The 24,916-nt window shown below is 36.3% G+C and overlaps 5 protein-coding genes across 11 annotated transcripts; 1 reads left to right on the forward strand and 4 right to left on the reverse strand.

Annotated features, from left to right (window-relative positions):
- Positions 1-144: 144 nt before the first annotated feature.
- Positions 145-5,132, reverse strand: LOC142539029 (putative glucose-6-phosphate 1-epimerase). Of its 3 annotated transcripts, XM_075644324.1 has the most exons (9): positions 4,980-5,130; positions 3,792-3,866; positions 3,138-3,194; positions 2,892-3,061; positions 2,667-2,807; positions 1,882-1,984; positions 1,688-1,787; positions 1,066-1,304; positions 146-546 (listed from the first exon to the last, which is right to left on the reverse strand). In XM_075644324.1, exons 1-8 carry the CDS (start codon positions 5,103-5,105, stop codon positions 1,090-1,092), a joined length of 987 nt encoding a protein of 328 aa, XP_075500439.1. In that variant the 5' UTR covers positions 5,106-5,130; the 3' UTR covers positions 146-546; positions 1,066-1,089. The 3 variants fall into 3 exon arrangements, with proteins under 3 accessions (XP_075500441.1, XP_075500439.1, XP_075500440.1); XM_075644326.1 differs by lacking the exons at positions 3,792-3,866; positions 4,980-5,130 and adding an exon at positions 3,431-3,714 and having other exon boundaries at positions 145-546; XM_075644325.1 differs by lacking the exon at positions 146-546 and having other exon boundaries at positions 1,016-1,304; positions 4,980-5,132.
- Positions 5,133-6,707: 1,575 nt separating this feature from the next.
- On the reverse strand, positions 6,708-11,907 carry LOC142540786 (plasma membrane ATPase 4-like). Of its 2 annotated transcripts, XM_075647170.1 has the most exons (16): positions 11,766-11,907; positions 10,770-10,889; positions 10,456-10,692; positions 9,603-10,364; positions 9,398-9,520; positions 9,199-9,303; positions 8,972-9,116; positions 8,734-8,898; positions 8,418-8,656; positions 8,308-8,340; positions 8,121-8,202; positions 7,856-8,016; positions 7,598-7,771; positions 7,325-7,507; positions 7,081-7,262; positions 6,708-6,980 (listed from the first exon to the last, which is right to left on the reverse strand). In XM_075647170.1, the coding sequence occupies exons 1-16, from the start codon at positions 11,811-11,813 to the stop codon at positions 6,884-6,886; spliced, it is 2,856 nt and encodes a 951-aa protein (XP_075503285.1). In that variant the 5' UTR covers positions 11,814-11,907; the 3' UTR covers positions 6,708-6,883. The 2 variants fall into 2 exon arrangements, with proteins under 2 accessions (XP_075503285.1, XP_075503284.1); XM_075647169.1 differs by having other exon boundaries at positions 7,598-8,016.
- A 2,667-nt stretch (positions 11,908-14,574) lies between these two features.
- LOC142540787 (adagio protein 1-like) lies at positions 14,575-18,110 on the reverse strand. Its single transcript, XM_075647171.1, has 2 exons — positions 17,610-18,110; positions 14,575-16,623 (listed from the first exon to the last, which is right to left on the reverse strand). The coding sequence occupies exons 1-2, from the start codon at positions 17,870-17,872 to the stop codon at positions 15,015-15,017; spliced, it is 1,872 nt and encodes a 623-aa protein (XP_075503286.1). The 5' UTR covers positions 17,873-18,110; the 3' UTR covers positions 14,575-15,014.
- A 492-nt stretch (positions 18,111-18,602) lies between these two features.
- On the forward strand, positions 18,603-21,214 carry LOC142540789 (uncharacterized). 2 transcript variants are annotated; one of them, XM_075647176.1, is made up of 5 exons: positions 18,603-19,060; positions 19,246-19,343; positions 20,502-20,592; positions 20,726-20,794; positions 20,876-21,214. In XM_075647176.1, exons 1-4 carry the CDS (start codon positions 18,796-18,798, stop codon positions 20,752-20,754), a joined length of 483 nt encoding a protein of 160 aa, XP_075503291.1. In that variant the 5' UTR covers positions 18,603-18,795; the 3' UTR covers positions 20,755-20,794; positions 20,876-21,214. The 2 variants fall into 2 exon arrangements, with proteins under 2 accessions (XP_075503291.1, XP_075503292.1); XM_075647177.1 differs by lacking the exon at positions 20,502-20,592.
- On the reverse strand, positions 20,967-24,887 carry LOC142540788 (uncharacterized). Of its 3 annotated transcripts, none has more exons than XM_075647172.1 (4): positions 24,404-24,887; positions 24,049-24,282; positions 22,256-23,494; positions 20,967-22,096 (listed from the first exon to the last, which is right to left on the reverse strand). In XM_075647172.1, the coding sequence occupies exons 1-4, from the start codon at positions 24,661-24,663 to the stop codon at positions 21,463-21,465; spliced, it is 2,367 nt and encodes a 788-aa protein (XP_075503287.1). In that variant the 5' UTR covers positions 24,664-24,887; the 3' UTR covers positions 20,967-21,462. The 3 variants fall into 3 exon arrangements, with proteins under 3 accessions (XP_075503287.1, XP_075503290.1, XP_075503289.1); XM_075647175.1 differs by having other exon boundaries at positions 24,398-24,550; XM_075647174.1 differs by having other exon boundaries at positions 24,392-24,550.
- Between the last annotated feature and the right edge of the window lie 29 nt (positions 24,888-24,916).

The raw sequence follows: 24,916 nt of genomic DNA on the forward strand, positions 1-24,916 counted from the left end.
TGTTAAAACGCATGTGGATATAGATCAGCAAAGCCATGATTCTTGGACTTCAATGAAATCTTAAATATAGAAAAAACTAATTTTGCAGGTGAAGGTTCGACCCTGATTTCCAGTCAAAATACCAACTTGGTCGAAGCTTGCGAAAGACGCGACAGTTGATGACCTTGCAACCATTGAAACGTGCAACCATAGAAACAGTGCAACCAATATCTCATTAGAATGACACCTGAAATGCAACATCAATTTCTAATGGAGAATCTAGACATTCCAAAGTAACTGAGATATGCAATGCGAACATTTCAAGGCTCAAAAAATCCTCAGCCAAGTTATATCTATCTACTAAGGCATGAACCCAGGTGGCCAGGCAAGTAAGAGTAAACTGGAGTAAAACTATTCCCTTCCTTCCTTCTAAAAAAAAAACTATTCCCTTCCTTGCAAGTAGAAAAAAGAGTTACTGTATTCGAGGACAAGACGATAAAAGAGGTCTTGAAAGTAAGTTGTTGGGACACCCTGTACATCCATCCATGTGTTTATGTACATCACCTCCTGCATCAACAATCCAGCATCTCAGATACTTCAAAAAATAAAACAAAATAAAATACAAAAATACAACCAGAAATACTAAAAAGAACATGTATAGGTTTACTAAATAACGGTATTTTTAGGAAGGCCAGTGCTACCACATGTAATATTTTGTTATTTACAAGTGACATGGCTAAGGAAACAAACACTTATAACATAATATAGATAGTGAATAAAATTAGCCTTTTATAAGGACAGTGAGATTCTCAATTTTGACCCACTGGAAATCATGACCTACTTCTATGCTTGTGAAATCTCATGGGGCTCAAATCTGTTGCTTTACCAACAAAACCAATACTCTACAGTCTATCACTGAAGTTAGTTTTTGGGCACATACGAAGCATGACTCAGTGATTTGGAATAGATTAGATTATATTTCACATAAGTAAAGACGTATATAGCCGGCTCTCATAGTTTGAGATTAACGATTCAATTATCGTAATGTTGGTTTAAAGTTAGATTCTGGCAACTCAGTATCTGTACATGATAAACGAGCATATCCAATTATCAGTTGCCTCTTATGACTCTCTGAGGATCAAGCTGCCCACTGCAATAACTCGAAGGCACGGCACAAAGTTTCTGCCTTCCTGTCCACTCTTCACCTGGCTTCAAGGTGATCGGAGTTTCAACAGCAGCTGGCGAGACACACAACATGCGCGTGTATTCATCATATCCAAAGTCTCCCAATGCCTTCGCCTTTTTATCCCAAGGGTTCCATACCGCTGCATTAGGATGATAAAAATATTTATCAAGTTACTACAATTGCCAGAGAAAATAAAGAAATTTCAAATAGATCACACGGTATAATTTTCATTTCACTTTCATCTGAGTGTATTTGTCAAATGTTTTTGAGGTTATGGAGCTCCTTGATCCAGCGAATCCTAGTTAGACAATTGTTCAACCTGAACTTTTAGTGAGACACGAATTTTTTTGTTTCATTTTCTTGACACCTATCTCATATTACATTTTCAGAAGAAATAGAATAGATGGTATAAAACTTGCATATAATGTATGCACATGACTATAACACTGAGAGGTTATTGTTTCCAATCACTCCCGCTTCCCCATCAGTGACCGAGAAAATGAACAGATATCTCAAACTTACCAACATCAGGTAGACCTTCTTTATAAATGACAAAAGTTTGCTTCTTTGCATGGTCCAGAATGGCAATTTTTGTTGGTGCGCTGAGATATACCTTATCCACCTGATGAACATGAAATACAACAGTAGTGATTAGTTGTTTAACCAAAAACAATAACGAAGAAGTGGTAAAATCAGCATTGATCTCCAAAATTTACTTCAGATTCGAAAGTGAGTGCATCCCCTTGTTCAGTAAATCGTTCCTTGTTCTGCAAATTATCAAGATAATCTGTTGTTTCCAATCCTTCAACTCGTACTTCACTGAAAGAGGGAATCTCGTGATTAAGGCAGAAAAAGTTTATAATACGCTCAAGTTTATGTATGTCACATGGTTTTGCATAGATATAGAAATATGAAGTGATTTGGAATATTTAAAACATCAGTAAGATAATGTACCAAGCTTCTTATGAACGTACCAGACTGAAACATCATATATATATACGAGCATGCATAATATTGTATTAATTGATATGCCAACATAATCTTGACAAAAAGGTTCAGTTTATATCAAGAAATTCCTTTTTGATACGGCAAAACCACAAAATGAACTTCAGTTTAATCATCATGATCTAGCTTCAGAAGAATGATTCCAGGAACCAGTAAATACTAACTCAAGTTAGCACAGGAAACAAAGTCGCTTGAACTAAAATGAAATTTGATATCCTTGTTCATATGATGAATATAAACCATAACAGGTTCTAGCATCATGAATCGAAATGAGCAGTTCGAGAAACATCATGGGCCCAAATAAGCAGTACTCCAACAAACAATTAACAAGATCAGCAATAAAGAGAAGTAATTTTCCAGCAAAGGATAGCTAGGCCAACAACATCTTGTGTCATTTTGCACGTGTGAATGAATGAGACATGGAGAGTGCCTACCCGCACATTCAGGGAAAAAAACAGAGAGAAGAGAAAAGAAAGCTTGGGAGTTCGTGCACTACCTGATATCCGAAACTAAGAAATATGTATGATAAGCAAATGAAAATGTTAAAGGCTTTCCGTCAGTGTTGATATTTCTGATACGAGACGTCAACAGCAGTTCTCCATTGGGCCCCAAAGCAACCCGTAAGCGACACTCAAAACTGCATAGCATGATCAAATAAACTTTCATGATGACATCTGAATGAGTAAGTTCCTTATCAATAGAAAGAACGTCTCAAGTTTACCTATGAGGCCAGAATGTCTTGTCATTTGGTAGCAAATCCTTGGGGCTCAGTATCAAATCAACAAAGGTCTTATAGGAGGAATTTGTTGGTAATGGAGGGGGGGAGGGGTCAATATTCCAAAACCTGTTTCTAGCAAATCCATGCTGTTCAAGGGATCCATTGTTTGAAAACTGAAGATCCATAAAAATTTCTTTATGAGATCCATGATTATTACAAGTGGAAAGTAACAGGGTTGAGGATCGATACCATTGGAAAGCAAAGAGGGATGCCTCCACGAATCGGCTTTGGAGGTTTGTAAGCTGACTGAAGAATAAAAATGATTTCAGCCATGAGATTAAGGTAGGTATCTCGTAAGTCAAGGTATTAATTACACTTCTCCAAAGGAAACACATCATTATAGTAATTTCAAGATACTGCCATTTCAGGGAAGAATGAAGCACAAATTCAGAAATTAAACTGGAAAAATACATGAAAGTAAGTTAAAGAAGAAACTTGGTGTGCAGTAATCGGACAGGGCAAAACAATCAAAATAGTTCAACCTGTGACGAAATTAATTCCTCCAGCAAATCATCAAAAGGCCGCTGAAACATCATTTCGTTTATATTTCATACAAAATTCATCAAACTTAAGAGGCATAGAGAAACGAATTTGTGATGTACAGGGAATCAAAAGTCGAGAAAAAATGAACTGAGAAACTAGATCATTTCAGCCATGTTGGAAATATCCCATATCAGATATCAAATCTTTAGCGATTAGTAACATATTTTCCTAAATCAAGTAGCAAATTAAACTGAAATCACTCAGTAGACCAGAAGTAATTCAAAACAAAACCAACAGGCATTGAACAAAGGATTACGCTTCAAAATATCCAAACAAGAAGAATATAAGTTGATGGATAACCTTACTACTAACAAAAAGAAGCTCCTCCCCACGCTTATTCTTCCATGATGTTACTTGACCTCCATACAGACTAACCTACAGATAGATTAAAATATAAATAACATTAACTAATGGTGTTTGCAAACTGTAGATATAATACGAGATTTTTAATTGAACACGTGCTAAAAGAAAAACATAAAACTAACAACATGATTTTTATTCTTTTATTCAACAATTGTGTATATCACAACGTCAAAATACAAAGGGCAAGGCAACAAGGAAGTTCACAACTACAGTAAGAAAATGATAAATAAAATAATAAAAGGCCAAACTAATTAAAAGAAGAAAATATTATAACAACAGTTTGCAGCCTAGTTAAATCAGTGTTTAATGAAAATCAAAATCTTGGAGATGTGAGTGTGAAATTTACTATATTTCATTTTATTTCTTAATAATATTAAGATAATATGGAGCCAAACCTTTCAGGTTGGATGTTGGATAATGACTCAAATGAACCAAAGATATGGCATGTACTTATGAGACGCATGTAAAATATCAGAATGCGTAATAGAACCACGTGAAACTATTTTCTCTGAGATTTTTCAATGCATATTGAAGGTTTATACAACAAAAGATCATCAAGCATACAAGTCAAATATAAATTAAAGAGAAAACCAATCGAAATTTCCACCATAACACGTAGGAAAAGAAATCTCTTCAATGCCTAGAGTCCTGAACATTTTGTGAAAACCTGCCGATACACATGTTATACCAAGATTTCACGATTATACAAGAACTAGAGAACACATCATATGGCACCACTTCTGAGTTAATGCTACAACTAGGCCCTAATCTCCATTCCAAAACTATACTAATTTGAGCATATTCCTGGTATAAAATGAAAGTTATTGGTTCGGCAAGAAACACTAAACATATCGGAAATATATCAAAAGGAACACAGTCAGTTGCATGCGTGTTACAGTAATACTCGACTATCATGTAAAAAGAAATGAACACTGAAACCAACTTCGTCCAGATATTCACATTCATCACATCAACATTTGCAATAAAGAAACACTGACACAAGAATGACGATTATTATAACCGTGATATAAATATGTATAATTTCATGAAAGGAAAGCGTAACGCAGAGAAGAAGATGCGCAATGTAATGTACATCGGATGCAGTCGGAAATGAATAAATCAAACCTCTGCAGAATAGCCGCTAAAGTCCCGGAGTACGACTTTCTTAAGGCCACCGGCACCCTTATACATCTCCAGCTCAGCCTTCTCAGAAGACGACACCTTCTCAGAAGACGACGCCTTCGATGACATCTCCCCCCGTCACTGATGCGTAGTGCAAGTGTGATGTTTTTTCAGTTGAGTAATCGAGTATCGAATTTCAGTTAGAGTCTCAAGCTCTAAAGCTGGTACTGTGTAACTGCTAATGAGAACTGTTTTTTCAAATATATTATATCATGTTCATTTAATTTCCCTTTACCCCTTATACTTTTAAATATTGTATATAGACTACAAGTATTTTTGCTTTTACCTCTTGCGCCCCATATCTTCAGAAATCTGAATGTACTAAAAATTTATTTTGATACATAAACTTTTGATTAAACAACAAACTCATTTACGAACATTTATTAGTGGCTCAATTTGTATATGGACGTCAAATTTGAGTAATTTTTTTATGAAATTTAGCTAGTTATTTAAAATTATTACCTACTTTTTTGTGCATACTTTGCAAAGTTCTCGTTCTGTGTTTTTGAAAAACATTCAAACTGAAGACAAAAACCTGCGTGAGACGGTCTCACGGGTCGTATTTTGTGAGACGGATCTCTTATTTGGGTCATCTATGAAAAAATATTACTTTTTATGCTAAGAGTATTACTTTTTATTGTGAATATCGTAGGCTTGACCCGTCTCACAGATAAAAATTAGTGAGATCATCTCACAAGAGACCTATTCTCGAATAAATAGTAATTATGATAAAAAATATTTTAGTAACTGGAAATTTCATTGAATCTAACAAAAAGCTCGAGTAAAAAAATTATGGTTGACTTGAAATTAACAATCCAAATAAGTAATAACTATGATTTAAAAAATTTAATATATTAGTTATGTCAAAATCCCGTTCCTACAAAAATTAGGCCATAGTTTAAACAAAAAATTTTAAATTTAGAATTTTTGCGTGATAAGGGTGAAATAGATATTTAAGTTAAAATTTATCAAAAATTAAACCTAAATTAACATATATGTACCTATTGAGCCTATTAATAAAAAAAATGATGTATCAATTTGCTATTTAATAAAAAATTCATGTACCAAAATGTTTTTTACTTTTAATTTTAATTTTATGGTCCATCGATTTTAAAATAAAATTATAATATTTAATACACACATAATGTATATAAAAAAATCAATTTAATAAAAAAATTTATAATATAATTATTTCAACGACCCCATTTGCATTCAATTTCACCATCATTTTTCATTTCTTTTTAAATATTTCTATAAGTTTCTACAGATTTTTTTTTTAAATCCAAAACCCCATAAATATATTTTTAATCTAAATAATGCGTTTCATCAAATTTTTACATCAAAAAATCGATTGACTCGAGATTAATATTTTTGAAAAATTACCAGTGCTTATATTATATGAAGTAATTGCTAACTCATAACATAAACTTTGATAGAAACTTTTCTTATATTAATTTTAAGTAAAATGCAACTCTATTTTAGTATTTATTTTTCTTACAAAAATATAATATTTATTTATATAAATATTTATTATGATTTAATATGTTGAAACTAGAGCATATTAAAAAAAAAATCAGGTTTTAATTGAAAATTATGAACTATTTGAAATTATTTCGAGTCTTTGTATTATAAACGTAAATTCAGACGATCTTTTCGGCCAAAAGAGGTAAATATTTTCCATGAGAAACTGTACGTATCACATGATATCTTATTATACATGCGCATTCATAAAGGCTCCTTACACAGTCATTCTCAAATACATCAGAAAGAAGTACAAGTTTAAATCACGGTATCCTTGATTTTCCGGCCATGTTATACGTTCATGCTCCGGAATAAGTTCCATCTTCTTAGACGGTATAGTGCTGCTGGATGGTTTCGATGTCGAGCCCCTTGAGCTTCACAACTGACTCGACATGGCCCTTCAAAGTGTGCAGCTCCCGAAGCCTATATGAGGACAAAAACATGTTTTTGTTTCAAGTTACAATCTTCATTTACTTAGAAAACTTTAACCTAGGATTGGTCAGAAGCAAAATTTGCATTTTACCTTGCAATCTCAGCTCTCCTTTTTGCTTGTTCAGCGATTTCCGACAGTTCTCTATAATTATTCTTCTCGTGGAATACCTTAGAGGATTCTTGAGGTTGTAGTCCATGTAAAGTTCTCTGAGCCAGAGCCCATTGAGCTTCTCTCTCCTCTTTCCCATAATCTTTTTTAGTCGTAAAAGCAGTCTGTTTCATCGAAAAAGATTAGGAGAAATCGCTACGTGTAAGAACAGGGAAGTTCAGCATACCTTGTTTTCATACAAGTTCTTCCAAGCATTCCCACTTAAGATGTAACGGATAGCGAATTTGATGAAGTCTAGTGGCACGTAGAAGACCGCGCTATAAATCCAGATCACACCTGCCCATCCCCAGCCGCAGCCTTCTATTCTCGCAAAACCCCAGTTAGCATATACAGCTAGTAGAGTTGCAACCTACACAACACAAGTGACTCGATAACAACACCTTATCTTGAATCGATTTCAAGCTTTAAGGGTCGAAAAAGAAGTGAAAATATATAATACCGCCTGGGCGATCACAAAAGCAGTCATCAGCAGGAGACCAGGGCGTTCAACAAAGGACCAGCTTCGTGATCTGGTAACGAATATGAGGGCCTGGCTAACGATACTCACTTGCAAGTAAAGAGCAGCCATCATTTCATTATCACTTTTTCTAATGTCTTTTACGCCAAACTTGTCCTGCATTTGGTATAATGGTCTGAGGAATCTTATTGAATTAATTACTTCTGCATACCTATAACAAGTAGATGGAGCAAACTTTACCGGGAAGAAGCTCGTTTTGTGCATCAACCAGAAGAATATAACAGTCATCATTGCAAGGTAGCCTCCGAGTACTACGCCTGTGGCAAATATTTCTTTGAGTTTCCAGCTATCTGGCAACGGAGACGGCTTCACTCTATCCTTGGAAATTGTCATAATTGTACCTTAAAAAAGGGATCATATTCATTTAGTGTTCGATCAGAAAAACATTTCCAGAAAGGTTGCAGATAAATAATGAGATACCGAACTCTAACAGCTTGAATCTCACCATCGTTGAGAATGGCAATGATCAGAACCATGAAAGGAGAGAAATCGAACTTCCAAATCAAAGCAATAAGCATGAAGCCAAACTGTGAATGGAAACCAAAGAACATGAAAAAATGGAAAAGAAATTGTGCCATCGAATGCCATTTTGAGACCGACTTTATGTTTTGCAAATACAACAGTTAACTTACCACAATACGGATGGTGATGGAAACTGCATAAATCTGTGGGAGAAAAAAAGAATAAAGATATGAACATTTGCAATTTCGTGGACCAAAAAGTCTTGTAAAAGATAACTAACAGTGTAATTCTTCATTCTCTGAAAAATAGCTCTACTTGTCAGCACGGCACTGATAATAACACTAAGCCCCGGTTCAGTCAACACGATATCAGAAGCACCTCTGGCTGCATCGGTAGCATCAGCAACAGCAATTCCAATGTCTGCTTTCTTTAGAGCCGGGGCATCGTTAACTCCATCTCCAGTCATTCCAACAATGTGCTTACTCTCTTGCAACTTCTTCACAATTTCGTATTTGTGTTCTGGTTGCCAATAAGAAACGTATGAATTTCCAGTTTCAGTATAAAGACTGAGACTCAAAAACTGAATACCGACATACCAGGGAAAACACCAGCAAATCCGTCAGCTTTCTCTATAAGTTCTTCCACGGGAAGGCCAACTATAGACTCGTCTTTGTGTTGGCCGAGTAAAGAAGCTGATGGATACATGTTAACTCCCATTCCAAGCCTACGCCCGGTCTCCTTAGCAATGGCAAGTTGATCACCTGGAATTCAATAACACAGATATGAAGTGGGACGTTACACCAAATCGTCAAAGGTGGTGAAACATTTGCTTACCTGTAATCATTTTCACATTCACACCAAGATGCAAAGCTCTGCGGATCGTCTCTGCACTGTCGTGTCTGGGAGGATCGAATAGCGATAGAAGTCCAACAAATTGCCATGGAGAACCAGGACTTTCCTTCGATTTCTCTGGAACTTCCTAAGATCATAAAACATTTACTTCAGCAACGAATATTTTTATTATATATACTTCAAAAACTGTCAAAATTTTCAATATAAACCTGTCTAGCAACAGCCAATGACCGAAGTCCACGTTCAGCAAATTTATTAATAACAGAGTGAACCTTTTTCTTAAAGTCTTCCTTGCAGTTACACAGAGTCAAAATCTGATTCAAATCAAGAGGAAAGTACATTATATATATAATCAGCGTATGTGGACTAAGAAGCAGTGAGTCAAGAAGATTGAAAATGAAAGGATACTTGTTCGGGGGCGCCTTTGCTAGCTCGATGCCAATTCCCATTTGAATCAATATAAGTCAAAGCCGTCCTCTTGTCCACAGGGTTGAAGGGAAAGAAATGCACCTCTCTGATGCCAGCTCTTGCCTAAAATCAAATGCAAGTCATATTAGTACACTGGTTATGCAGGAGCCTGATTTATTATACGCTACATGTGAAATTCAGATACCTCCTTGGGATCAGAAAGTGTGCCAACGATGGCACAATCAATAGCATCTTGATTTTCGGTTCTAGATGCCCTTGCAGCAAGAAGCAACACATGATCCGGATCTACTCCCTTCGTGAAGACCTCAATCAAGCTTTTGTCAACAGTCAGCTTATTGAGCGTTAGAGTGCCGGTCTTATCACTACACAGGACATCCATGCCGGCCAGTTCTTCAATGGCAGTCATTCTCTTTGTAATAGCACCTTGTTGTGACAGCTTGTGGGATCCAATAGCCATAGTCACAGACAAAACCGTAGGCATAGCAATTGGAATCCCTCCAATCAAAAGAACGAGCAGATTATCAATCCCCTGCCTATACGGCCTGTGCTGAATTGGGTACATGACGATTATCTCAGCAAGCATGCCAACAGCTATGGAGCAGATACAGAAGTTTCCTATTGCAGTGAGCACTTTCTGGAAGTGCCCAACTTGATGAGTACTGTCCACAAGATGTGCTGCCTTTCCAAAGAATGTGTGTACTCCGGTGGCGATGACAACTGCCTCAATCTCGCCTTGTTTGCAAGTCGAACCGGAGAAGATTTCATCATATGGATTCTTGGTGACCGGCAGCGACTCGCCAGTGAGGGCCGATTGATCAACTTTCAACGGGTCCCCTTCAAGAAGACGGGCATCGGCAGGGATTATATCTCCGAGTTTAATGCTTATAATGTCTCCAGGAACTAGAATGGCTGCTTCTTGCTCACTCCATCTGCCATCTCTGAGGACCTATTATCATCAAGCAACCATTGTTAAGCGCAATTTTAATACTTTGGACTCGGAATGATTTTGAACCTCAGACCTTGTAGTTCTAATATACCTTAGTTTTGGGAGCAAGACCGGCCATGAGAGCTGCAGCAGCGTTTCCAGCGTTGTTTTCTTCGATGAAACTTATGGTTGAGTTGATAACGAGTAAACAAATGATGCCAACGAAGTCCTGCCAATCGGGGGGCTGTCCGTTGCCATTGGCGAGCACAATAGCCATCAGAGCTGCAGCTTCCATGACCCATGACAGGGGATTCCACATGAAACCAAGAAACTTGAGTATTTTGCTTTCCTGTGCAAAGCAAAACCAGTATTACTAATTAATCTCTCAAAAGTTTTGCATGTCATCAAAATTAGGAAGTAATTGACCTTCTTTTCTTCCAACTTGTTGGGTCCAAAAATTTGAATCCTGTTGGCTCCTTCATCGGAACTCAATCCCTCACGGTCGCATTTCAGCTGCTCGAACACTTCCTCGATCGGAACTTTTTCCTGGTATAAGCACTTTTTCGTAAGTTTAACTTTTATATTTAAAACTTTAGTTTTAGTTTAATAATCATACTCTTCATTTTTAAAATTTTTGCTACAATAAAATTTATAAGAAAATTCTTGTCTTGCCGCCAGTATTAAAATGGACTATTCTTTTTTTTTTTTTTTTTTTTTTCCAGCGGATGTATATGTACGTATTATTATAATAATAAATCAAAGGCTAATAAAATAATGTTTTTAGTAAAAATAAATAGTTGTTTCACTTTATCTCAACCTCTGATCACAAGTTATAATAAATTCGTAAAATCCATAATTTAGTTTTTTTTAAAAAAAATCCCATTTGGAGGATTTGTCATATAACTACGAGTCCTATGCAATCCAACATTTAAGGTTTGGTCAATATTCAGTTAATGAGGAGAGGAGCCAACCCCCGTTAATAATAACAACAATAATAAAAATGTATTCTTATCATTACAATTGGACGCTTAAACATCCATTCATATAATATTATCTCAGATTATATTGTCAATTAATCTATGTTTGAAATAATAATAATAATAATAATAATACTAAAAAGTGACGGTTCTATCTTTCCTTTTCTTTTTAGCCAAGATCGGTTTATTACAGAATGGTATATCGACTATCGAATTTAAGATATTGGTACCGAATAAGCTATATATAGTCATTGACTTTAGCAGCGCAATAATTTCGATTGACCTTTAACATGTTATAGATTTTAAAATAGGAAGTTTTGCACAAAGAAATATCTCGAATTGAATCTTTGTAAATCGAAGAAAATACAAATATTATGGATCGTATGCACACAAAAGATGGATTAAGATATAGATAGATATATGTTTAAACATTATTAATGATTACCAGATCGACAGTCTCATTTTTGATCTCTTCAAGACTAAGGCCTCCCATGTTGCACCACGTACAGCGACTGGTAGATCGATCAGCTCAAGCTGGTTTATATGGGATGGGATGGGATGGGATGGGATGATGCATGTAGTTTCAAATATCCTAGTGAATTAAGTTAGAAGGGTAAAGGCTTGATTGGTGTTTATATATATATATACACACATATACCATTACATTACCCTCCCTATGTTTCAAACCTAGCTAGCTACCTGCCTCAAGTGATGCCTTGATCATGCCTTCAATTTTGACATATTTATATTTGTTCGGTTCATATTCCACGCATGCCTGCTTGTTTTATTAAAAAAAAAAATGTGGGAGGAAATAATGGGTTGATGGCATGAATGCTCAAGACTTAATCTTTGGGTCCGATTCTAAATTAGTTGTTCAGGCATTAAACATGGAAAAAGAAGATGACTCAGAATTTGGCTGGAATACTCCGCTAGATTTTATCGTTGATGCTTTAAATGAAGACCGTAATTCTCTTGATTCTTAATAATATTTATGATTTCCGTACAAAAAAAAACATAAAACATAAAGATCGATACGTGGAAAAATTAAAAGCAGAAACGAGTTATAACATCTAGCCATTGATATTGAATTTGAGAATGCAACTAACGATATATGTCCCACAAACACCGAAAACAAAAATCTTCTATACAGTTGTATAGACAATGTATTTTTGAATAAGTGCATGTATGTCACTATTCATATATGTTCTCTAACCATAATAGAGAAACTCAAAATTTGGTAAATCTTGATGATTTTTAACTCAGATATAGTAAATCAAATATCAAGATATTTATCTTCTTTAAAAAAAAATGAGACGGATCTCATATTCATTTTAATGAAATATATTGATCATAATTAAATTATTATATGGACTTAAATAAAATAATTTAACATTATCAATCAATCATCATCCAAAATTAAAAAACAAATACATGAATCATGACGATAATTTCTCTTATACAGAGTATCTTTCATGTATCACATATATCATATTTCTTAAATAATTTAATATGTATATATTATGAGTTCGATAAATGTAATCGAAATGTACTTTAAGATTTATAAACATAAAAATTAAAAGCGTGCGATCGTGCGTAACTGGGAAACGAGCGGGTGCATGATGCATAATTAATTTAATTTAAAGGGACTTATCTGCCGCCTCATGCATTTAGTTGACCTGCCGCCACTGTCAAAAATTAAAAAATTACATTTGTTTCATCTTTGTTTTGTAAAATAGATAAATAAATAAAAGTTTGTGCAAATAATCCTACAACAAGTGGCATAGTTTAAAAATGATTCGATCACCAATAATTGGTAACGACACATATATATAATTATTAACACCATTAAATGTAAAGTAAAAGATATTTCAAATAATAATAATAATGTGAATTATTGACAGTAATAAAATTGACCCCAATTTGAAAGTAGACACTAATGTAAGATGTCTATCTAGGTGTGTGTGTGTGTGTATATATATATATATATATCAATTGGTTTTACACCATCAATTAATTAGATATAATTGGTTTTATACCATCAATTAATTCATTGAATGACCGGAATTGGTCCTAACCCGACACCTAAATCGTGTAATTTCACACACCACGATTCGATTACTTCACACAAACACACACACATATATATATATATAAAGCATAACATGAACTAAATCTTAGGCATTTCTATCTTATCTTAAAAAATAAAAAAATATTGAAAATTATCCAACGTGTTGAATAATGGTAATTAAGCTACGTACATATGTTTGAATCAAAGTTTTGTAACGTAGACAAGTAGGTGCTGGCTAGTTGTACATGCAACTATCTATGCGCCCCTGAGTTCAGGTAATACCTATACACAGTACGTGTTATTGGAAAATTTCCTTTTCTGTTTTTTTAACAACTTGGAAGTTAATTTGCCTATTTTATTGGCTCATAATTCACAAATAGTTTACTGTATGCCTTGACTCGACATTTTTTTTTTTAAAAAAATATTAATCTAGCTATCAATTATGTTGTAAATAATTAGAATTAGGTTTTTTTTTTTTTACTTGTCGAAGTATGGGAGAATATAAACTGGTCATAATTAATTAAACACAAAAATTTTTTGTACGAATGATCTCCTATTTGAATCATATATGAAAAAATATTAATTTTATTTTAAAATTATTATTTATTATTATAAAAACGGATAATAAAAAAAAAAAAAAAAAAAACTTACAAGAGACTTGTTATTAATTAAAAAATGTACATCAGCCAAAGTTTCAGCGTGCTTAACAACAGAACATTTATTATTAACCGACCAGTGGAACAAATAATGTATATATATTATATATACGACGTGGTATGATTCACAGCTATTCTTCGTTACTTGGATTAATAATGCACTGCGGTTTTCAACAAACAGGATAATAAATTAAGTTTGGTAGTTTTGCTTTTGCTGGTCACATATCTCCCTACCATTATAATGAAATTCTTGATCACGAAGAACGCTTTTATCATTATAATTAAAAACATTTTTGTGATGAATTATTGGTACGTAAATTGAGTTAATTTTAATTATCCACAAATAGGCTTATGTGAATAGGTACTTCAATTTACATTATCCATCAGAAGAAAATTATGATGTTACTCGTTATATTTCTGCGATCATTGTTGGTCAAATAGGAATATGGTAGCCCTAAACTGCCTTTTGCTGCTTGCGGGTGTCGTGGTCAAAAAAAATAGCTGCTCTAAGATTGTGTAGGGGGGTAATATTGCAACAACAGCAGGCCAGAAATTGAAAGAACTAGTAAAAACATACATTACATATAACCTGCACGGCCGTACTAGGATTTATTTATTTTTTCTTCTTCTTACAATCCAAGTTCAGAAATACAGCCTCAAGCACAACACAAACATGATGTAAAACTAATCCTACTTATATGATTCCTTTACTTTCTCTCCCAGATACTAGCAACCTTGAGAGACTGAATCACAGAAAGCGTGTCTCTTCCAACAATTTCACATAAAACTCCATTATTCCTCTGATCCTGCCATTAGCTCAGGTGTTCCCACTAACCTTACATGAAACGGAGAGAAATTTAAGTTGGCTATGGCAGGTCTGACAATGGAGGTCAAGAATTTCCAGAATCAAGCCCAAAAAGAATGTGTTAACTGTGCAGAAACTTCCTCATTTTAGTTCACTTCCTCCTCATCAGATGACAGAGCTTGCAAGAGAGAGTTCGTGAAGCTCGCCTAGCATCCACTCTTCCCCAGTTTGACCTCCAAGGACTATAACTCTCGTCCCCCCAACAACACACGTGCTATGTCCCCACACAAATCTTGGGGGTCTCCCCGGAACATTTAGGATCCTCCATGTTGGCTTCTCTTCCATTGGATCTAGTATATAGAGCTGGGATGCAGAGTGGAGGCCAGCCACCGAACCACCAAAAACAACAATCCTACCACCAGGAAGACTCAGAGCCACGTGATCTAGTCGAGGAGGAGGAGCGATGCCTCCAGGATTTCCAGAACCAGGCATGCCACTCCCAGTCACACTTCTCCAACACGGTTCTTCCTCACTTAAATCCATGGTGAACACATCACTTGATCGGAAACGAAGAGGGCCACTTTTGGCAAGACCACCAAACATCAATATTTTCCTACCACCATAAACAGACAATGTGTGGCCCAATCTTGAAGGTGGAGCCCAAGTGACGGGTATCTCTCGCCATACAGGTCTTTCCAATGAAAGATCGAGCAAGAAGGTGTCGCTGAGAAGCACTCCAGAATCTGCACAACCACCAGAAACTATCAGTTTGGTCCCATCAAGGGTGCAGGAGCTATGCCAAGATCTAGGAAGTGGAGGAGCCAAGCTGGATATTTCGCGCCATGTGGGATGTTTAGCATCCAAATCTAAAACAAAAACATCATTAAGTAAACCTTGTCTCCCACAACCACCGAACAGCACAAGATGAGAACCATTAACACAAGAAAGAGTGTGACCCCATCGCCCAGGAGGTGGAGAGCTGACTTTGAAATGTTGCCACTCTGGCTTGCAAGAGTTCAGGTCCAGCACGAAAGTATCATTCATGGGTTGCATGTTCACACCCTCTCCACCAAAAAGAACCACACGACTCCCAACCGCGCATGCACTGAAGTTGCAACGTGAGGGTTCGACAATGCCTCCGACAGTCAGTTTTCTCCAAGCTAACTCTTCAAGAGTGGTAAGTTCCCTTGCCAATCTTCCCCACCCCAGTCGTTTAGCACCAGAAACAGTTTCTAATACTTGAGTTGTTTCACTGCCCCATGCATTTTGACACACCAATCGCCATAGATCTTCATTCTTTGTCAACTCATAAAATCCCCGACATACAGAGCCCACAGATGCAATATCCCTTGGTGTCAGCCGTGAAAGAATCTTCAGAGCAAAAACTTCATCACTTAACTCCATAATCCCACAAACACCACGGTTAATATTTCTGATTCCATCTGAAACTGCTCCATGAGAAGAAAATTTAAATCTTAACAGTTCAGACACTCCAGCAGATTCCTTGGCCGACGACCCTGGGAGGGGACCCAAATCAAGATTTGCTTCTATAAAGACCTGTATGGCAATTATATGAGTTAAAGTTTCGTCTTCGCCATATATAGGGGTCATATGCAATCTATTCATCATTGGCGATCCATCTTTTCTAAAATTTAACAACTCTCCTCGAAATTCCATCCCTACTTCAAGGCATCTTCGTATCTCAGCAACTACAGTGGGATCCACAAGAGGATGCCTTCTCTTAGCATATGGGCCTCGGCATTGCAAAAAACGACTGCAGAAAATCAAATAGTCATAAATTTGTGAGGAATCCTACCACAAGACCAGCATAAATTACAAGTGATCCGAAACACAGCTGTATCGATAGCACAAAAAATTAGATGATCATAAATTGGTGGCAGCCATAACAATAGATTATTGAAACCAAAAGAAAAGAAACTACTGAAGACAACATTCCGACTCCAGAGATGAATAAACATTGACATCATGGAAATTTGAAGAGGTGATGAGCACATTGGACATGATAGGTGGTAATTAAAAAAAATGAACTAAAATTGCAAGTTTCGACATATTTCCAACAAAACTAGAAAATATGAGCCAATACAAGTGCTGTTATGCTACTCTCGTCGTGTTCTTTGGTTGGCTAGTTCAACCCTTGAGAGCCCAACACCCACAGGACCTAGTAAGTAATAATCTGTTGTACATATTAGTCCAACCTAAAAAGTAGCCACGTCCGGATCAAAAAATAAAAAGTAGCCAAGTCATCAACACTTTATCCGAATATGCATCTGTTCCAAACGCGTTGGGGATTAGCTTAAGCCCAAATAGAGAGCACAAACAAGTTGTCAGAAGGTAAAGACTTAGGAAGCTTGTGTAGCACTCCCCTTTACAGAGCCAATGTGCGAGGCGTAATTAAGAGAGCCAAGAATTTAAATTTCATCACGTGAACTTAAAAATACTAGGAACCAAGGCTATGAAACTAGGTAATCCTCCCCTTCCAACCGCGTTCTTCGACCATAATTTTTTCAGCTTCACAGAAACCAACTATCCAATGCGGCAGCGGCGTAGTACTTCTTTGAAAAAATCCATAAATTTTTTATTCATCCCATTTTTAACAAACTTCAATCCACCTTATATAGACATCGCAAATCCAAAATATCAATCTATTATATAATCAAAGCTGCAGTCTAAACTATGATGACCACAAATCCCTTAATTGTTAAACAAGTAAAGATAAAGGGAAACGAAGAGAGCGCTGACCAGTTACGACCAAGAACTTCTTCCGCCAGGTACCCAGTAACCATCTCGAACCCAGAATTAACGTAAATGATAGGATTATCTGGCTCCAAAGCATCGGTGACAACAAATCCATAATTCGCAGGTTGCAACAGAGCGTCGACAGAGAACGGCAATTCCCCGCCACCGCTCTTCCGCAACAGAAACCCTAATCCTTCTTCAACCTCGTCCTCGTCCTCGTCCTCCCCGCTGCTCAGATCGGACTCCGAGTTGCTGTCCCACTCCATCGCAGCTTACCGCACAATTCAATACCCAACAATACAAGTCCCCATGATAATGACGATGATTAAATCGAACGAAAAATTGAAGTAAAAATCAAGAAAATTAATGTGTTCGACCGGTTTGAGTGTGTTGTATGGCTTCATGGTTTAGGTTCACAAAAAGATTGGTGAAATGGTATTTGGCACCAAAGAAGAAAGCGCGAGCAAAAAATATCTCCTTTTTTGTTAGGCAATTAGTGCTGCAAGGAAGATAAGGCTGCTTAAAATATTGTTTTGACTTGGGAATTCATTTTTAGCTTCACTTTTTTTTTTTTTTTGGATTATATTATTTTTCTTTGTATTTTATTCTCATCTTAAGAGGAATAATTCAAATACATAAATTCGTCCAAAATATATAAACAAAGTATTTAATTATTATACTAAAATTTTTATAGAGAAAATAAATTATAACATTTAACGAGTTATGTCTAAAAAATAAAAATGGGTTAGTCTATGCTACAATCAGAGTGTTTTTCTTCCGATTTCAATATTATTAGCTAATGTAAGTTTTTATATTTTTATGAAAGTTAGTATAAACGTTGATGATATAAGGAATAATATTTAACCATGAGGAGAATTAATTTAAGACGTAACATAGAATAATTCAATAAAAACAATGCGGATCGTATTTTTTAACAAATAAACTTGAAATTTTAAAAATCCAAACAAAATTTCAAGGATAATCAATAAGCAGGTTAAATGTGAATTTCCGAAAACAACCCAGCATTATCCGGCAATTACTCTCCTCACTTTCACTTGCTCGTAGCACAGGCAGCACGCTTCCAACGCAAACCATCTACTTCAAATCTACGCTACGAACCACTTTTTTCCCAAGATTTTTACTTATTTTTTCCCATCCAAGTGTGCAATCCATTTAAGTTTTTTCAAAAATGCCAATCAAGAGTGAATCGTCGACTCCGCCGCCGAGAATCGCCAAGATCGGGCCATACACGGTGTTTGTGACTCCTCCAGCTACACCCAATGCCACCCCTAAACCGAATTCTCCTACAAAACTCGAGCCGGTTGAGGACCCGATTCAGAAGCCGGTTCAGCCCCCAACGCCTCCCCCAGTTATGGCTCCTCCAGCGCAGTTCTACAAAGAAAAGCCCTCTTCTTTTGCTTTCATCTGGGATGCCGTTGCAAAAGTTCAAAACGGTGCCGTATTGATCTCCATGGTTTTTATTATTATTTAATTCTGAAATTTTATCAGTAACACTGTGGGGGGAACTCAGGATTTTGCAAATAGAATTTTTTTTTTCTTTGTCTGTATTGGTAAAGATTTGGCAGTTGTGCGATAAAGGTTGGTTTTTTTAATTTGTCTTTGCGTAATTCTCGTTCAGCCCATGCGAGTCTAGACGAGCAAGTGGCGCATTGGTTTGGCTTGAACCAGTCGAAATATCAATGGGCATTAGATGATTACTATGAAACCAATGGAAAGGTGAGATTTTCAGCAGTATTTTAGCTATAAATTTGCACCTTTGAGCTGACGATTAATCCTGTTAAACGTACAATTTTGTCTTTTCAAAAGGTGTCCACTGATTTTGATTCTTTCGCCTAATAATAGGAGTGCTACTGTGCTAGTTAAAGAATTGAATGTGTAAATGTTTTGTTGCGGTTGTATTAGTTTAACTTTCAATGGAAGTAAAGCTTTATGGTTTTGTTTGTCTTGCCGTCTATGATCGGGCTTGAATTAACTACTGTATGCTTTGTTGGTATATATGTGGATGAAAAATTAGACTACAATTCTTTCAAGCTGAAATTAGATTGTATCCTGATGCCTATGTTTCTAGCTGAAATTTGAATGGAAGCAGGTCGGAGGTGATCATTTCAATAAGGTTTTTGGCATGGCTACTGATTTATCTAATTCTCTCTGTTCATCTCATACGATGCTCTACGATCTTGGCAAACATTATGAGATAGAAACTTATAGGTTCTAAAGACAAGATCTTATGAGTTTGCAAGTTCTGTAAGAAGGAAAAAGAGACCCTGTATTTTTGTTGCGGTCTATGGAAATCCGTTAGTTTGCCTTTGTATGCAGTACACTCAACACACACTGCTCTTGGTAACAAGTTGAATTTTTTTATGAATTCTTGTTCTTACTTCAACTTATATGTTGAAAAATTATTGTAGAATATAGAGCAGATAAGATGTCTAAAATAAACAGGGTAGACATTCCCTTTGGTCCTTCAAATGAAAGTTAATAATCTGACAGATTTTTTCTTGTTTTGAGGATGCTACCAAGTTGAGATTCCATATCAGACCTGCAAAAATAAATATGCAGTTTTGAGAATTTCAGCAGAACATTTTAGGAGGGGAAGTGGAGATATCTCATGCTGCTAATTTAGAGTTGAGATGGTGTGGTAAAAGTTGCATCTGGGTGATGAACTGAAAAGTACAATACTGATTTGAATCTTGGATACACTGCTGTGCTTGGTGATGATTGCAGTATCTTACTAGAGTGGACTGTTATCTGATTTGTAGTTTCTTTTCTTTGTAAGAAATGCCTTTTTTTTACCTGAGGCGATTTTATTAATGAACTGAACGAAGCAAGTTGAATCCACTAGGATTTTTTTCTATTGAAATATTCTAGACATAGAAAGAAGCACAAGTTCCAGATTTGTGGCCCGTATTGGAGTTAAAGCCCGATCAGAGTTTGAGTTCTGTGTTCATCAGGGATTCTCTCCAAGGTTTAACAGGAATTTGTTGTAATACGAATTTTGACTTTAGATTTAAACATTACTGTGCTCTAATAATGTTAATTTGCGACCTGATCATCCACGTAATTGATTGATCTGATGTATGTGAATGTCTTCACTGCAGAATCAGACAGAGTTGAAAACACAGACTAAACCTGGGAAATTAGAGAATGTATAAAATGCCTGTGAGCGGGTAAGATAGTTCAGCTGTCTGTTTATCTTGTCATTTGCCTTTTGGAATTTGGGCAGACCTTTGACAAGGTAAAATTTTCAGGTTCAGATGAATGGAGGACAATGCCTGCAAAAACTCTCTATGCATATCCCTTTTCTACATTGTGAACAGGATATCGCTCTCTCGTTGTTGAAGATGGGGTTGGGTGGGGATGGGGGGCGTTTTCTTCTTGTGCACTACTATTAATATTAAGTGTTTTTAGCAGTTATTATAATACATGGGCTATAACGTTGTAGTGTATGCTATTACCATGTCAGTACATGCGGCAGAGCGAACTCCCTTTAGAGTTGCAACCTTCATTCAACATGTTTCAACCAGCTGTTTTGCTCTCATGCCTTCGTTATGTTGTTTCGTCAATATTAATCAAATATTTTGATCGAATTGTTTGGCCTTCCCTACAAAGTAGTAACTTGCACTGTATATTTCATTTTATTTTGGTGCAATTTGAGGAAATGGAAATGAAACCATGTTGACTGTTCGAAAACATAAAATAATTAAAGAACATACATGTGATACCAGAAAAAAATCTGCATTGAATTCCATATCGAATTTCAATAAAAATCCGCAAGAACTTAAGTCATCGGCGTTTTTCAAGGGAAATGTCTAGGAAAGAAAAACAAGACCTCATCCTACGTAATTTTATTCGGTGTAATTTCATCATTATTGACGCTACAATGTAAAGAAAGCATCCCATGGGTGTATTGCTTTCTCACCTCTCTGTACTTCTGAAGCAGCATCTTGTACCGTACTTCAATGACGTTAAACTCAACTTCCTTGCAAAACTTCGACATGACTTGCATGAAAACTTCTTCCGCTACACGCCAGTGCTGACTAGACAAATCCAACAGGTACATGCTATCCACCGATAAAGTACTCAAATTGCTCGAGTTTTCTATTTCTTCTTCCACTGCAAGATGTCTCATCCATCGCAGGTGTCCGAGAGGATCTTCATTTTCTTTCAAAGTTGCTTCTATATGTTTTAGGATGTTGGAAAACTTTGATTCATTCGAGATCCTATTGACCAAGAAATCGAAAATTGTCCTCCAGTTATTGTTGAACCTATCCTCTGTTAATGATGATGCACCGACCAAACAAGCCTTCCGAAACATTGGATCACTGTTGCCAATGAGATTTATCGCAACATGCAGGAGCTTCACAGATACAGTGAGAAGATTTTGTGGCATGGAATCAGGTGACATGTATAGTAACATTTTCTGTTTCTCGTACCAAGAATAGACCGCAATGTGCATAAAACCTTCCCACCTGTCACGAAATCATAATTTGTATTTTTCACGTAAATAATCTGAAAGAAAGAGATGTGTGTATGGTTTCTGAGGTGGAAAAGACTATCTAGTATGCTGTTGGTTCACAAGTTTTCGCAAAACTCCCGTTTTCACACCAAAGTTGGAGAAAAATACTTACTCAAACGGAGGTTCAATCTCAATAGCCAGAGTCAAATGTAAGGAGAATTCAATTGGATTATTGAATTCCTCATCTTTAAGGGTCCGAGCTTCATGAGGAAATCCTCTGGGGATATATAAAACATCACCTTCTTTCAGCAAAAATTGTTGGCACACATCAGTTATTTGGCTTTCGGCCTGTAAATCGTGTGGGATATCTAAAGGTTCATATAAACGAGGTAATTGGTGATCCAACCGAGGAAAAATTGTCCATTTTTTGACACCGATAAGTTGACATACAAATACACAATGGTCGTCACTGTGGCGAACCAAACCTTGGGAATTATTAGGTGTTAAGTACAAATTTACACCAGCTGACGGCTGGCCAAAGAGAGAAGCTAACCCATCTGCAATAGAAGCAATAGTTTGAAAATGTAACTCCATGCCACGTAGAGCAATTGAGTAACCGTCCAAAAATGCATCTTCAAATTTCAATATATCATCAATATTGAGGATATGACGACCCACGGAGATACCGGGGCCGGAATGCTCCTGAAAATAGTGCAACTCTCTTTTTCTGCATGACGATTTTACAACACGGACATCTTGGTTGTAAACCAGAGGGCAACCAAGTTGATTTCTTACATCCTCCATCACCTGTAGGATATCCAGTTCATCGGATGCTGTTGGCGGACAAGAGGTGAATCGATTTAGCATTGTTGGAAGAAAGCTTGGTATTGCCTCTTTTGGACCAAGAAACTTAATAAATGGACTGAAAATACCATCCTGATTAGCTGAAGCCTGTGCAGAATTCCTTACGAGCATAGGAGACACCTCCCAAATGTTTGATAGAAATAGTTCAAAAGTAGTTTCTCCCAATCCAAATATGCTTTCCATTATCATATCAAAAGCTACTGGTTCAAGGTTTAGTCGAGAAGTAATGGAGAGCCTAAAAATACTTTCAGCCAATTTATTTGTTGCGGTGTTAAATGTGCAGAAATCTTTTCCCAAATCACCTTTAGAAGAAGAGATAGAAAACCTCTGTTTATTTACTATTCCCCACAAACTTTTCAAATGGACCAAATACAATTCCGATAGCTCTGTTGGTATAGCTCTTAGCTGCTCCATCGTGCAGGTGTTGATAAGAGTGGTAGCAACATGAAAAATCGAAGCTGAATACTCATCATCCTCAAATACTATCACATCAGCGGAGGCAGAAACCATGGGAGCATAATGTTTATTTGCCTGAATTGAGCAAAGGCTAATGGACATTTAGTCAGAGTAAAAAATTTGAAACCAAATTTTCCGATTTTGATAATTTTAAGATTCTAAATTGCACGTACAATTAAAGGACTACACGATATGCAAAATTTTTAGTCAGATAAGAGACTGAGTTCCTAAGATTTTCGTCAGTTCTTTCATTTACTGACTGGACATGATCTGTGCTACTTTCCTTTAAATACGTGACTTAAGGTGTGTAATTTAACATTTTAATGGTGCATCGTTGTCTATACAGCAAAATTTTCTAGTTCTACCATCCTCTTTAACATATAGATGATGAATTACAAACTTATTGGCATGTAGGATGACATAACTGAACATCTTTGAAAGTGAAGTTTCATAACCAGCCCTTCGGTCGAACTAATTACTCAAACTTCAAATAGAATATTATCAGCCTATGCTACAATCATCCACAGGCCTTCTACCAAAGATTATAAAAGAAACCAAAAACTAAGAATCGGCACAGAGAAGGCTTCACATTTTCCACTGATAAAGAAGTTCTCTTCATAATTAAGGTCAAAGAAAGATGCTCACATAAGCTTCTCAATGGCAGAGAACTGAAGCAGCCTTTGACGTCCAACTGATGCTGTAGCCAAATCCAACATAGCATTGCAAGCAACCATCGAAATTTTCCTCGTCGGACTTCGTAACAGTGAGATCAAGCTCTTTATAATTTCATCTTCCAGAGCAATTTTTTCATTAATCTCAAACGATGATAGGGAGGCAGCCCCAACAATCTCGGCGCTTTTGCACACAATTTCAACACAACTGTTGCAAAACAAAAACAAAAACAAAAACAAAAAAAGACACGAAAGAAAAAATAAAAGAGTGGCAACTTTGCAAAACAAACAACCCTAGAATTCTTTAATAAAACTACCCTAACCATTACTTGGATTTAAGGAGCGCTGGAATCAAGGAGAGAACAGGTGCGAACAGGAAATGCGGAAGTGTGAGAATAATACGGATACGGTTCAAGCATTTCTTTACGAGGGCTTGGTTGTTACGAGATTTGGAAAGAATGGCTGCCAAAAGTAAAGGAAAAAGCGTATGGGAGTGCGGATATTGTAGCTGTTTTCGCCCCTTGTTCTTGGTAATTCTTCCATTTTTGCAGATAATCGCCAATTTCTTCTTCTGCTGCTGCTCTTCCATATTGTTATTAAATTATTCTCCCCTGTCCTTTAAAATCGGAAGAGCCATGCGTTTTCTAGTGTTGCCGTTGACGCCCCTTTCATCTCGTACTTTTTGCAAAAGAAAACAAAGCTATGTGAAGGCGAGGAAAAAAGTTGAACATCACACCCATTACAGGATGCTGAAAGAATAACAAGTTGAAACTCTCCACAGCTTCCAAGTTCTTCTAAGTTGTGTCCTGTTTCCTTTCAAAAAATAAAAAAAAAATGAGTTG

Source organism: Primulina tabacum, chromosome 3 (genome assembly GCF_025594145.1).
Source record: "Primulina tabacum isolate GXHZ01 chromosome 3, ASM2559414v2, whole genome shotgun sequence".
NCBI lineage: Eukaryota > Viridiplantae > Streptophyta > Magnoliopsida > Lamiales > Gesneriaceae > Primulina > Primulina tabacum.